At 42.2% G+C, this 14,829-nt stretch overlaps 1 protein-coding gene across 2 annotated transcripts in view; it reads left to right on the top strand.

Annotated features, from left to right (window-relative positions):
- Positions 1-5,298, top strand: part of LOC139576068 (cingulin-like protein 1) — a 37,710-nt gene extending 32,412 nt beyond the window's left edge. The window contains exons 15-19 of one of the 2 annotated variants that reach the window (XM_071401717.1): positions 1,873-1,956; positions 2,216-2,340; positions 2,722-2,830; positions 2,998-3,161; positions 3,558-5,298. In XM_071401717.1, the coding sequence (XP_071257818.1) occupies positions 1,873-1,956; positions 2,216-2,340; positions 2,722-2,830; positions 2,998-3,161; positions 3,558-3,696 (621 nt within the window). In that variant the 3' untranslated portion in view covers positions 3,697-5,298. The remainder of the gene's footprint in view (positions 1-1,872; positions 1,957-2,215; positions 2,341-2,721; positions 2,831-2,997; positions 3,162-3,557) is intronic. The other variant, XM_071401718.1, reaches the window with a different exon arrangement.
- The last annotated feature ends 9,531 nt before the right edge of the window (positions 5,299-14,829 follow it).

Raw genomic sequence — 14,829 nt, 5'->3', positions numbered from 1 at the left:
ATGCATCAGTCACAAAAGACCCCTTTTAATGCACCACCTCAGCCAAAATATGCACACTGCCAAATGTATCGAGTTTATGGCTATGGAGTTCACTTAGCTGTGACTGCGTCTCAGGGACAAATCCATTTCTTGTGGCTGATCATAGTTCTCACATCCTGAGGGAGTCAGACCTCAACACTGCAGCTTTCCTTCCCCTCTGATAAACCTGCTGATGTAGCCATTATAAACTCAGATTGAGATAAGAGTACATGCTTCCTGAAGAAAGAGTTGTTGTCAGAAAGGGTTGCTAACTCAAATCAGGAGACTGTTGGTTCGGTGCTTTTTCATGAGCAAGTGACATTATTCCAGATACAATTCATGTACAGGACAAGCTTTTTACTCTAGGATGTATTTTGTATTATTCAACACGTGCTAAGGGCATTTACCTCCAAGGATCTGGCCTGTTGCAATACCTCTGCAATTCACTGTGCTCTCATTGATTTACATCATGCAATCATGATGCATGCTTCATGTTTAACAAAGATAGGACTAGTTATTTTACGGTCAGGTTCATTGTCCCGCAATGGTAAGATTAAAGGGCTAAGTCTGCACAGTCCTCCAACCTTGAAATGGATGAAAACGTAAAGACCTGAACAAAAGTATGAGAGGCCTAAAAGGAGTGAACAAGTACTTACATTTCCTTAAAGGCAAGAAACTCCTGGCACAGAGAAAAGAGTAGCACTAGACAAAGTGGCATTACCGCAACACTGGGCCAAGGTGAGTTGCCAAGGCAACAGTGGCGTGGTGTACAGTCATAGGGAAGTGGATGGGGTTAGGATAGGAGGATGTGGTGGTTGGGGGGAGAGGGGGACGGAGAGAGTGGGGTCTGCATGGCCATGATGGCTGGAAGTGAAGGGGGGCGGGGGCGGCAGGAAGAACACCTGCGTCTCTCCTGGCACCAGGTGCTCTTCTCCTGTCTAAATGAGAGTAATCTCTCCTCTCTCCTCCCGCCGTCTCTCACAAAGCAGATTAGTTTCTGCTGTCTGTTCCAGTCTGCTGAATCAGCTCCCTCAAGCACTGCACCGGGCACACCAGTTATGTGGCCCATCGTTCATCAGAGCAGCCCACTGTCACACACTAATTGGCATAAAATATCACCCATACTAAGCTCCCCTTGCAAAAAAATGTGTCGATTAGTTGTCTTTTTTCCATCCTCATCTGTATTCCCTTCTCTTGAACTAGTCTCTCTCTCTCTCTCTCTCTCTCTCTCTCTCTCTCTCTCTCTCTCTCTCTCTCTCTCTCTCTCTCTCTCTCTCTCTCTCTCTCTCTCTCTCTCTCTCTCTCTCTCTCTCTCTCTCTCTCTCTCTCTCTCTCTCGCTCTCTCTCTCTCTCAGAGACAATGAAGTAGTTTGAGTTTGTAATCCTAACTAATTAAAGCAAACCAACCAGGAGTCAAAGATTGTTTATTATTCTCGGTTTCTAATCTTTCACAGAAATAGTCAAGCTTAAAAGCTAACATTTACATTTTTCTCTGTCTGGCTTTTGGAAGAAGTTCAACTCCCTGAGGAATTGTGGGGCTTAAGTGCATTCCTAGCACTAGCTATGATAGGTTCATCTAAATATAACTGATTTACCACTCTGAGTCTATCTGAATGTACATTACTGAGAGCTGACGTGAGATCAGTTCAGGGGAATGCAACCAAATAAGAATATCCAAACCCCCAATTAGCTACAGGAAGGCTCTTTCCACCTTGAGTAAGACACTACAACAACTGCACACCTACACATATAGGAAGGGTTCTTCCTACCGACACACAAGCAGCCTCTCATAATAATTGTGTTCTCAGAGTGTGTAACCATTGCGATGACAGTCCTCTCCGCTCTGGTTGACAGGTAGAGCAGATGAGGAATGAACTCCTGCAGGAGAGGGCTGACAGACAGGACCTGGAGTGTGACAAGATGACCTTGGAGAGACAGGTACACACTGCCCTGTTCTGCCCACTCCTTCCTCCCTTCCTGTCTGGGGGGAAACAACAGCAGTCTATCTGTGAAAAGTCCATTAGGCTCATACCAAAACATGCACTCATCTAATCCATCTCTGTCTTTTATCTTTCCTTCTCTGTCTCCATCTCTATAGTCTCCTGCTCTGAAAATGGTCTTGTTGATCAAAACATTAGCTAAATGAAGTAGAATTAAGATTGTGTATCAAAGTTGTTTCTCACACTGTTTCTAACAGAACAAGGACCTGAAGAGCAGAATAGCCCATCTGGAGGGCTCCCAGAAGTCTAACAAGGAGGGCCTGGTGAGCCAGCTGGACAGCCGGATCCAGGAGCTGGAGGAGAGGCTGGAGGGAGAGGAGCGGTACGGTTAGGGTTGGGGTTGGTTTGGGTTCCTAGCGAGAGATGGGGTTGGGGTAGAGATGGGATCCTAGGGAGAGGTGGGGTTGGGGTAGGGGTTGGAGGGAGAAGAGAGGTCCTGATATAGGGACCAGTGCTGCCTACAGACTCATTACAGAAGCTGTCTGGCTCTCATAGTAAGTAGGTCACATTGCACTTAACCTTGGTTCATTGGGTTGGTTAGTTTAGTTTTACATTCTTAGGTCATACTGTGTACTATGTGTAGATGTATGCAGTATGTGGCATATGGCAAATTACCTTGTGGTTTCCAGAGCGTTCTATGTACTGCTACAGTATGTGACATGTAGCAGATGGGTAGTCTTACCCATGATGCTGTGTTTTCTAGGGACCGTGCCAACCTGCAGCTGGTGAACCGGAGGCTGGAGAGGAAGGTGAAGGAGATGATGATGCAAGTTGATGAAGAGCACCACTCACTGCAGGATCAGAAGGACCAGGTCAGGATGCAACATGCACATATATACACACACACACACACACACACACACACACACACACACACACACACACACACACACACACACACACACACACACACACACACACACACACACACACACACACACACACACAGCTGTTTTAACCCTCTGTGTTCCTCTTGCAGCTGAACCTGCGTCTGAAGGCCCTGAAGAGGCAGATGGACGAGGCGGAGGAGGAGATTGACCGGCTGGAACACGGCAAGAAGAAGCTGCAGAGAGACTTGGATGAACAGCAGGAGGCCAACGAGCAGCTCCAGAGCCAGCTCAAATCCCTGCGCAGCGAGATGAGGTAAAAATGCTAAATACACAAGGCTAACAGAAGACGCTAAGAACATGCTCATTCGGTTTTGGTATTTGTTCACCTAGTTAATTGTAATGCAGCTCTAGCCAGCTGAAGCTAACAGCATGCACCAAGAGATTCCACAGTGTAAAGCACATGCTTATGAAGTTTCACAGGGGCACGCACATTATGTAAACCCACTGTAAAACATCTGAACATATTCCCTACCACTGCTCTAGGGTATTACTCACACCTTCCTGAGCAATGTAGTCTAACACGAACATATTAAAATGCAATGTGTGTAGGCTTTAGCCCACTTTCTCTCAAACTGTAACTCTTTCATACTGTGTAAACTACCTTACCCAGCCCTCCACCCAGAATAACACTAGTTTCCCCTCCCTGAAGGCGTAAGACCAACTCTGCTCCTCTGGACGACGATGATGAGGATGACATTAGCACGGACGGAGAGACCTACTTCCGCTCTTCATCTAGCTATAAACGCTCCTCTAGCCAAGACAACATCATATCAACATTCTCTTTGTGAACCAACACAATGAAGAGAATGTTATTAAAACTACAGAAGGACCAAGTGGACTGACTCCTATTCAGAGAGACCACTTTCAGGTCACGATGTGCTTTTGGAAAACTGGTCAAATAGCATAGTGATGTGTGTTTGCTCTTCCTTTCACAGTACATAGATTGACAGGGAATGGTTAGATAATAGTTATTGATTAATTACAATGTCTTGTAAATTATTGATTATCATTTAGCAATAGTTGAATTATCAGCACAATTTCTAAGTTCTTAGTTAATCATTGCACGTGTCTTCTTACATCTTATGAATGATCCAGCAATGAGATGTAAAGGGAATCCAATTATTCACCTTGTAATGCACTGTAAAGGACAGCATTCTGTAACCTCTTATGCCTTTTTGAAATGTATTAATCCCTCACTAGATTTTATATCCTTAATCAAATATGTTAAGCCGCTTATCAAGTCTGATAGCAACAAACGTAATTTGAAACATTCATTTTTGTATTGTGCATTAGAATATCTATTCAATTTTGTAATGAAGTCAGGCATTAAGGTCTTAAATTGATTTGAGTGAAATATTTGCTATTTATTTACTGTTGAATATATGAAGAAATGGCTGAATGATGGGCAATATGTTTTTAGGGAAATTTGTATGAGGGATTCTTCTTTATACAGATGCTTTTTTGTATCTTAAAAGAAAAACCTGAATAAGGAATAGTAATCCATCCATGATGTTAGCGTGGTCTACAGAAAACATCTCTGTTTTATCACTTCTGTTTTCAGGTTTATGACTCCTGACTTATTGCAGTATTCAGCCCTGCCTTTATTAAAATAAGATACAGTAGAACATTTATAAAGACGGGTTGGATCACCGTTCTCAAATCAAGGTTCTACTATGTATTTTTAGTTGGGCTTTTCTACTAACTACCGGGACTGCTCTGTTACTCCTGAGATTATTGTTTAAATCGTCAATAGTCCATTTTTTTGCATTATAGTAACAAACACATTCCTTACTTTTGCTTAAAAGTGATTCATCTCTGTATTTCATAGAAATATGACTTTTACCAGAAACATGTTACAATGTGAGAAGAAGCTATTTATGTTTATGGTATATCCTCCAAGAACAAAACAGTGTTAATATTGGACATACGAGTCAATCTACTGTAAAATGAACAATATTTTTTTTGTTGAATACCTGTGTTTGTATTTGCTATGTGGATCTGTGGGAGCATATTATTATGCTATATGACCATACAGTCAGTACCTGTTATAAGCATCTGTTGTGCCTATCTATTATCTGTTGGAGGGGACTGTCCTCTGTTATGCAAGTTTATATGATGAGGGAGTTTCTACAGATGAGCTGTATTGACAATCGATCCGTGTAGCTACACTGTGATGATTTGCACTGTCTGAGGGATTATTTCTGAAGGCGTCCAAGGCTGTTGCCATATGGAATGAAGAAGAGGCCTTTGGCTGTGTGCCTCCTCCAGTCATTTTGGAGTGGGGGTTTGAGATGAAATACTGCCGCTACCTCTCTGTGTGTACACATCTGTACTTTGCTGAGACTAAAAACCCTGCTAAAATTAAATAAAGTTATCCTTAGTTAATCTCACATGCTTATTGTCTCTGTAAATTATACTGCTGATCACATCTGTCTCTTCTAATCTATTTAGGTACACAAAATATGCAACTTTGGAGAGTGTTTAGTTGTATGAGGAAGATGAAAGGATTGACCTCAGTGGTGTGTGAATGCTTTATGATCCTCTCAGGGTGACCTCATTCATCCCACTTATTATTTTATTGTCTGGCCAAAGCAGCTGTGTCAATATCAGCCCCTCCATATTTAATATGGAGCTCAGTGGGCCAGTATTTTCCTGCTGAAGCCTATTGATCCTGTGTCCAGCACCTGACACCAAAGTACAGCAGGGCAGGTCCTCCAAGGTCTCAGGGGTAAAGGACATGATTGATCCCTTGTGTTAAAGAGATATGCACCCTCCCATCATATGTGGGAGGGTGCAAAGCAGGCTGCATTAGGAGATATGACTTCATTATTTTTAAAGGTATTTTACAGTTGACTACAGAGGAAGAAAGGGAGTAGAGACAAGGCTTTCTTATCCTCAGCAAGACTGGCAGGTCATTGTTCCCAGGTCGTGACCTGCATTTGTCACCATTCTGTGGAGAACAAACAAATTAACCTTTTAAATGCGTGGTGATCATCTCTGGCCCCTCTGTCAGCCCAAGCAGCATACACACACACTGGGAGTGCACTGCTCGGGGTGGGGCTCTTGTGAGGGCTTTAAAGAATGACTATTCTTGAAATTCTTGTCCCGTGCTTGGTTGAACTCATGCAGTAATTGGTGAAAGAGGGAAGTGGGGAGCAGAAAACTGTCATGAGGTAGTAACTTTACAATTGCAAAATATTAAGCTGTCGTGGTTGGTGGCTGTGGTGATTTTCTGTAAAGTTAAAAGTATTGGACCATGATCTCAAACACTATTTTAGCTCAAGTCTCAATTGTATAACTTTTAGAATGTTTTAGTTGAGATTGAAGAATATCTTGTTCTTTCAGATAATATTGAACAATGAAAAGAAGTGGTCCGACCAACTATTTATAACTTTCTCAAAACTGTACATGGTACTCTGCTGACCTCTAGCTGTAGAAATGCTAAAGGCACACGTTAGAAGGTACAACATCCGGGAATGTTGGCTATGTTTTTTCTGCTGTAAATTGTGTTCTCACATCCTCTTGATATTCTTCTCTAAACTGGTAAAATGCATGCTTGCCTGTTGGTGAGATGGGAAGGAAGCATGACATTGTAAAGATGAAGAGGGGCCATTATTATCCACCCATTATTTTAGAATGTTGCATTTTTCCAACTCCTGAAACAGCTTTTTCCTGCAGTTTTATCATTTTAATAATGCACATTGATTCTTTAAGAACTTTTATGCCTTAGGAGTTTAGTACAACTGCCACTGGGATGTAGTATCATAACCCAATAATTAAAGCAATTTTAGTGTCTTCTAAAGTCTAGAAACCAGGCATGCCTGCTGGCAACATATGGAATCACATAACATTACTACATATGGAATCATGTAGTAACCAAAACAGTGTTAAACAAATCAAAATATATTTTAGATTTTAGGTTCTTCAAAGTAGACACCCTTTGCCTTGATGACAGCTTTGCATACTCTTGGTATTCTCTCAACCAGAACAGACGCAACAATGTTATTGATAATGTATTACTGGAAACTCAAATATTGCAATATCAAGTACAGTAAATCTGATAACCTCATGCAACATCCAAGATGAGAATATATGAGAATATCCAAGATGACGTAGCAGTCAGACGTCTTTTTGTCCTCGTCCTGCCGTGTCCCGTGTATATATCTTTTATTATATTTTTTCTTCGCATATCTTTTTTATATTTTTCCTAAACCTCAACTTCAATATACTCTCCTGCAACCCGCCTCACCCAATGTGGTATGGATCTGCTATTTTCTAAAGTATTTTTCTTTACTTTCGAACCGGAATCCCCCAACAGAAGCTAGCCAGCTAACTAGCTACTGGCTAGTAGTCAGCTAACCATTGCTAACGGTCATCAGCTGACCTCTAGCTCCGAAATCTCTCCCCAGTTTGCACAACGCGATTCAAACCAGAGCATACCGGACTTATTTTCTCTCCATATCCCCGAATTCCTACCGCAAGATCTGAACCTTTTCGTCTGGATCATCGCATCTAGCTAGCTGGAATCCGAGTGGCTACTCCTGGCTAACGTCTCTGTCCCGAAGCAAGCTGCTAGCTTGCTAGCCCCGCCCCGCTAGCTGTCGGAATCGCCATGTCTCCAGCCAGCTTAACTACTCACTGGACCCCTATGATCACTCGGCTACGCATGCCTCTCCCTAATGTCAATATTCCTTGTCCATTGCTGTTCTGTTTAGTGATTATTGTCTTATTTCACTGCAGAGCCTCTAGCCCTGCTCAATATGCCTTAGCTAACCCTTCAGTTCCACCTCCCACACATGCGGTGACATCACCTGGTTTAAATGATGTTTCTAGAGACAATATCTCTCTCATTGTCACTCTATGCCTAGGTTTACCTCCACTGTATTCACATCCTACCATACCTTTGTCTGTACATTATGCCTTGAATCTATTCTAACGCGCTCAGAAACCGGCTCCTTTTACTCTCTGTTCCGAAAGTACTAGACGACCAGTTCTTATAGCCTTTAGCCGTACCCTTATCCTACTCCTCCTCTGTTCCTCTGGTGATGTAGAGGTTAATCCAGGTCCAGCAGTGCTAGGCAGTGCAAGCTCCACTCCCATTCCCCAGGCACTCTCATTTGTTGACTTCTGTAACCGTAAAATCCTTGGTTTCATGCATGTTAACATTAGAAGCCTCCTCCCTAAGTTTGTTTTATTCACTGCTTTAGTACACTCTGCCAACCCGGATGTCCTAGCCGTGTCTGAATCCTGGCATAGGAAGACCACCAAAACCCTGAAATTTCCATCCCTAACTATAACATTTTCCGTCAAGATAGAACTGCCAAAGGGGGCGGAGTGGCAATCTACTGCAGAGATAGCCTGCAGAGTTCTGTATTACTATCCAGATCTGTGCCCAAACAATTCGAGCTTCTACTTCTAAAAATCCACCTTTCCAGAAACAAGTCTCCCACGCTTAACCAGCATGGCTACCACAGCATTCTGCAGCAATACGCCATCCCATCTGGTTTGCACTTAGTGGGACTATAATTTGTTTTTCAACAGGACAATGACTCAAAACACACCCCAAAACACTCCTTGCCTGGTCCAGTCAGTGTGCCCCCTCTTAAGTTTAGTAATTAATTTAACAAAACAAAAACGTTATTTATTTTATATTATTTAAGATGACAAATCTGAGGGGGCAAGTGCCCATGTGACCCCTTTGGGCATGACACCTCTGAAGAAGTTGCATAACAAACCTCAACTCCTTTTTCATGAGGGGAGAGAAAGAACATTTTACACAATACATATTGAGAGACTGACACTGCTGGAAGATGAATTGTAGACAGTGTTAATGGGCAGGCATGCTGATTGATGTATGATCTCTATGGATGAAAGCGTTAATGATGAGGTAGCTAATGAATCTCAATAGGGGGCTGTGGCCCCTGGCAGATGGCTTTTATCACCCAGCCTCAATAGACCCAGAGGGAGAGAGAGGATGGCTGCTTTCCACACCCACTGGCTCCCATTCACACCCCAAAACCACCATTCACTTCAAAGATGGCTAAATCTTAAAGATGCCTCAGTTCTTCAGGAGTCAGATTTCCCTATCTCTCTTTTGCCGTGTGCGTCAGTGTTACCCTATTAGATGAAACTGAAATATAGTAAAAACTTCCTCGTCTTCAGTCCTTTTAACATTATTTGCGTTACCAGACGCTTCAGTCTGGTTTTAGACCCCATCATAGCACTGAGACTGCACTTGTGAAGGTGGCAAATTACCTTTTAATGGCGTCAGACCGAGGCTCTGCATCTGTCCTCGTGCTCCTAGACCTCAGTGCTGCTTTTGATACCATCGATCACCACATTCTTTTGGAGAGATTGGAAACCCAAATTGGTCTAAACGGACAAGTTCTGGCCTGTTTTAGATCTTATCTGTCGGAAAGATATCAGTTTGTCTCTGTGGATGGTTTGTCCTCTGACAAATCAACTGTACATGTTGGTGTTCCTCAAGGCTCTGTTTTAGGACCACTATTGTTTTCACTATATATTTTACCTCTTGGTGATGTCATTCGGAAACATAATGTTAACTTTCACTGCTATGCGGACGACACACAGCTGTACATTTTGATGAAACATGGTGAAGCCCCAAAATTGCCCTACCTGGAAGCCTGTGTTTCAGACATAAGGAAGTGGATGGTGGCAAATTTTCTAATTTTAAACTCGGACAAAACAGAGATGCTAGTTCTAGGTCCCAATAAACAAAGAGATCTTCTGTTGAATCTGACAATTAATCTTGATGGTTGTAAAGTCGTCTCAAATAAAACTGTGAAGGACCTCGGCGTTACTCTGGACCCTGATCTCTCTTTTGAAGAACATATCAAGACTGTTTCAAGGACAGCTTTTTTCCATCCACGTAACATTGAAAAAATCTGAAACTTTCCATCCAAAAATGACTACTGCAATGCTCTACTTTCCGGCTACCCAGATAAAGCAATAAATAAACTTCAGTTAGTGCTAAACACGGCTGCTAGAATCTTGACTAGAACCCCAAAATTTGATCATATTACTCCAGTGCTAGCCTCTCTACACTGATTTCAAGGTTTTACTTCTAACCTACAAAGCATTACATGGGCTTGCTCTTACCTATCTTTCCGATTTGGTCCTGCCATACATACCTACACGTACGCTACGGTCACAAGACGCAGGCCTCCTTATTGTCCCTAGAATTTCTAAGCAAACAGGTGGAGGCAGGTCTCTCTCCTATAGATCTGCATTTTTATGGAATGGTCTGCTTATCCATGTGAGAGACGCAGACTCGGTCTCAACCTTTAAGTCTTTATTGAAGACTCATCTCTTCAGTAGGTCCTATGATTGAGTGTAGTCTGGCCCAGGAGTGTGAAGGTGAACGGAAAGGCCCTGGAGCAACGAACTGCCCTTGCTGTCTCTGCCTGGCCGGTTCCCCTCTCTCCACTGGGATTCTCTGACCCTATTACAGGGGCTGAGTCACTGGCTTACTGGTGCTCCTCCATGCCATCCCTAGGAGAGGTACGTCACTTGAGTGGGTTGAGTCACTAACGTGATCTTCCTGTCCGGGTTGGCGCCCCCCCTTGGGTTGTGCCGTGGGGGAGATCTTTGTGGGCTATACTCGGCCTTGTCTCAGGATGGTAAGTTGGTGGTTGGAGATATCCCTCTAGTGATGTGGGGGCTGTGCTTTGGCAAAGTGGGTGAGGTTATATCCTGCCTGTTTGGTCCTGTCCGGGGGTATCGTCGAGCGGGGCCATAGTGTCTCCCAACCCCTCCTGTCTCAGCCTCCAGTATTTATGCTGCAATAGTTTAAGTGTCGTGGGGCTAGGGTCAGTCTGTTATATCTGGAGTATTTCCTCTGTCTTATCTGGTGTCCTGTGTGAATTTAAGTATGCTCTCTCTAATTCTCTCTCTCTTATTCTCTCTTTTTCTCTCTCTTTCTTTCTTTCTTTCTTTCTTTCTTTCTCTCTCTCGGAGGACCTGAGCCCTAGGACCATGCATCAGGACTACCTGGCCTGATGACTACTTGCTGTCCCCAGTTCACCTGGTCGTGCTGCTGCTCCAGTTTCAACTGTTCTGCCTGCTGCTATGGAACCCTGACCTGTTCACCGGACGTGCTACCTGTCCCAGACCTGCTGTTTTCAACTATCTAAAGACAGCACAGAGCGGTAGAGATACTCTGAATGATCGGCTATGAAAAGCCAACTGACATTTATTCCTGAGGTGCTGACCTGTTGCACCCTCTACAACCACTGTGATTATTATTATTTGACCCTGCTGGTCATCTATGAACATTTGAGCATCTTGGCCATGTTCTGTTATAATCTCCACCCAGCACAGCCAGAAGAGGACTGGCCACCCCTCATAGCCTGGTTCCTCTCTAGGTTTCTTCCTAGGTTCTGGCCTTTCTAGGGAGTTTTTCCTAGCCACCGTGCTTCTACACCTGCATTGCTTGCTGTTTGGGGTTTTAGGCTGTGTTTCTGTACAGCACTTTGTGACATCAGCTGATGTAAGAAGGGCTTTATAAATTCATTTGATTGATTTTAGTTTGCACCTCATCATCACTGAGTCACTCTGAACTCTATAAAGACTGCTTATTTCAGACATATTTTCAATTAATTTTTTCAATAATCTTCAAAAAATAAAAATGCTTCCAACACAAATTGGAAAAAAATAACTTGTTCCCAAAAATTTGAAAAGTGTTACGTGCATATGTATTCACCCTCTTTGCTATGAAGCCCCTAATAAGATCTGGTGCAACCAATTGCCTTCAGAAGTCACATAATTAGTTAAATAAAGTCCACCTGCGTGCAATCTAAGTGTCATATGATCTGTCACGTGATCTCAGTATATTAAACACCTGTTCTGAAAGGCCCCAGAGTCTGCAACACCACTAAGCAAGGGGTACCACCAAGAAGACCAAGGAGCTCTCCAAACAAGTCAGGGACAAAGCTGTGGAGAAGTACAGATCCGAAACTTTGAACATTCCACGGAGCACCGTTAAATCCATTATTAAAAAATTGAAAGAATATGGCACCACAACAAACCTGCCAAGAGAGGGCTGCCCACCAAAACTCACAGACCAGGCAAGGAGGGAACTAATCAGAGAGGCAACAAAGAGACCAAAGATAACCCTGAAGGAGCTGTAAAGCTCCACAGCGGAGATGGGAGTATCTGTCCTAGGACCACTTTAAGCCGTACACTCCACAGAGCTGGGCTTTACGGAAGAGTGGCCAAAAAAAAGCCATTGCTTATTAAAGAAAAAATAAGCAAACACATTTGGTGTTCGCCAAAAGGCATGTGGGAGACTCCCCAAACATATGAAAGAAGGTACTCTGGTCAGATGAGACTAAAATTTAGCTTTTTGGCCATCAAGGAAAACGCTATGTCTGGCGCAAACCCAACACCTTTCATCACCCCGAGAACACCATCCCCACAGTGAAGCATGGTGGTGGCAGCATCATGCTGTGGATATGTTTTTCATTGGCAGGGACTGGGAAACTGGTCAGAAATGAAGGAATGATGGATGGCGCTAAATACAGGGAAATTCTTGACGGAAACTTGTTTCAGTCTTCCAGAGATTTGAGATTGGGACGGAGGTTCACCTTCCAGCTGTACAATGACCCTAAGCATACTACTAAAGCAACACTCAAGTGGTTTAAGGGGAACCATCTAAATGTCTTGGAATGGCCTAGTCAAAGCCCAGACATCAATCCAATTGAGAATCTGTGGTATGACTTAAAGATTGCTGTACACCAGCGGAACCTATCCAACTTCAAGGAGCTGGAGCAGTTTTGCCTTGAAGATTGGGTGGCTCTACAAGGTGGCTCTACAAAGTATTGACTTTGAGGGGTGAATACTTATGCACACTTAAGTTTTCAGTTTTTTTGTCTTATTTCTTGTTTGTTTCACAATAAAAAATATTTTGTATCTTCAAAGTGGTAGGCATGTTGTGTAAATCAAATGATACAAACCCCCCAAAAATCTATTTTAATTCCAGGTTGTAAGTCAACAAAATATGAAAAATGCCAAGGGGGTGAATACTTTCGCAAGCCACTATATAGCCTTGTTATTGTTATTCTAATTGTGGTCCTTTTTATTATTACTTTTTATTTTAGTCTACTTGGTAAATATTTTCTTAACTCTTCATGCCTCATTATTGTTATTCTAATTGTGTTACTTTTTATTATTACTTTGTATTTTAGTCTACTTGGTAAGTATTTTCTTAACTCTTCTTGAACTGCACTGTTGGTTAAGGGCTTGTAAGTTAGCACTTCACGGTAAAGTCCACACTTGTATTCGGCGTATGCGACAAATAAAGTTTGATTTGATTTGAATCAAGTGCCTCCCAGAAGCAAGACACTAAGATTACAATCAACACACCTTACCTGACATATCGTACTCATGGGATAGTGAAATATGACATCTGAGTTTGATACATGACTGTGTTACTTTAAGAAGTGATCTGTATAGCATGAGAGGGTGGCCATACTAGGCGGCTGGTTGATTGATTGCAGAAGTAAACAAAACCATTTGTTTGTTGTGTGTTTAATGGTTAACCTAAATACGTGGAAATAACACTCATACTATTCAGAGAATTTACTTACTTTACATATTGGCGCATCTTTGTTGAAACATATGATATATTTCAGTTGAACTTTTCTATGCCTCCACTCATTGCCTATGTATAACATGACCTGTTACGCAATTGGTTTTACTATGAGACCAAAGAAAATACCCTGAACATTAGTTTAGTTTCTATGTGTCTGTTTCTGCTGAGGGAGGACATAGAGTTGTGACCATATCAATGCCAGGAATGTGATCCCCCATTGTGACATAGAGAAATGTGTTAACTACTTTATGCATTTTTCTCAAGGAAGGTACAGTAGTATATTTCTCTGTATTTTCACATTCACTGCCAACTCTGGAAGGATCAGCAACCCCCCTTTGTCAAAACCTCCTCCCATAATGATCAAATATCAACTATCACATTTTAAATGAGCAGCCTACCATATCATCAACACATTTCACCCCAAGCCTTAAAACACTATCGAAACCTGAATATAAGCAAACAGATACCTATCCAAACAACCTTACTGTAGTTCAACTCACACATGATTACCCACAAACCATTCAATGTCTATACTGCAGACACTCAATACTGCTACAGTACCAGAAGCAGTCCTGCCTAACCTGGCTACCTACAGTAATGACCTGCCATGAGAGAGGCTATAATGTGTCTCGATAGCCCAGTTTACACCTTGTGCTAACATGTATCCTTTGTCCTGATCTTGTCCATATTCTGATTGTGCACATATTTTTTAAGACAGGTGTAGACGATTAAAGAACGCATTGTGATCTGAATGCGATCAGATCTTTCTGACCGCCTCTGGAGGTAGTCAGGGACCCATTGTATCTGGATATCAATCAAGTGTAAACAGATCTGGATGGTCAAACCATTTACCACTAGAAAGGGCCTGGCCTCGAGGGACCCCCCTTTGAGCAAGTGATGAGTCTTTTGGACGTGAACATTCTAACAATCTAATAAATACATTTCATATATGCTATTGCAAAAATAATCATTGGTTGTGTATGAAAGAAAGAATATGAAAGAAAATGTATTTCATATAAAACAATTTAATGTAACTGCATACAATAAGTACAAACGAAAAACCACTTAAACACCACAATTCAAGTGTTAAAATACACTAAAAAAACACCATCACAAAGATCATTAATTAATTATTCATTTGTTAAGGGCAGGTCTTCAACAACATTTTGAAAAGTTTTTTATATTTTTTTCTGAAGAACAGAATGGCATATTTTGAATTTAAATCTATTACAGTACTTTGAGTGTTTTGCATACAGGGAGGCCCCAAGAAATCTGATCACAATGCGGACACATTGGACGGATAAGAGAC

The sequence above is a fragment of the Salvelinus alpinus genome, chromosome 5, assembly GCF_045679555.1.
Source record: "Salvelinus alpinus chromosome 5, SLU_Salpinus.1, whole genome shotgun sequence".
Lineage (NCBI taxonomy): Eukaryota > Metazoa > Chordata > Actinopteri > Salmoniformes > Salmonidae > Salvelinus > Salvelinus alpinus.
Note: the sequence above shows the minus strand (reverse complement) of the source record. Positions and strands in the feature narration are given on the sequence as shown.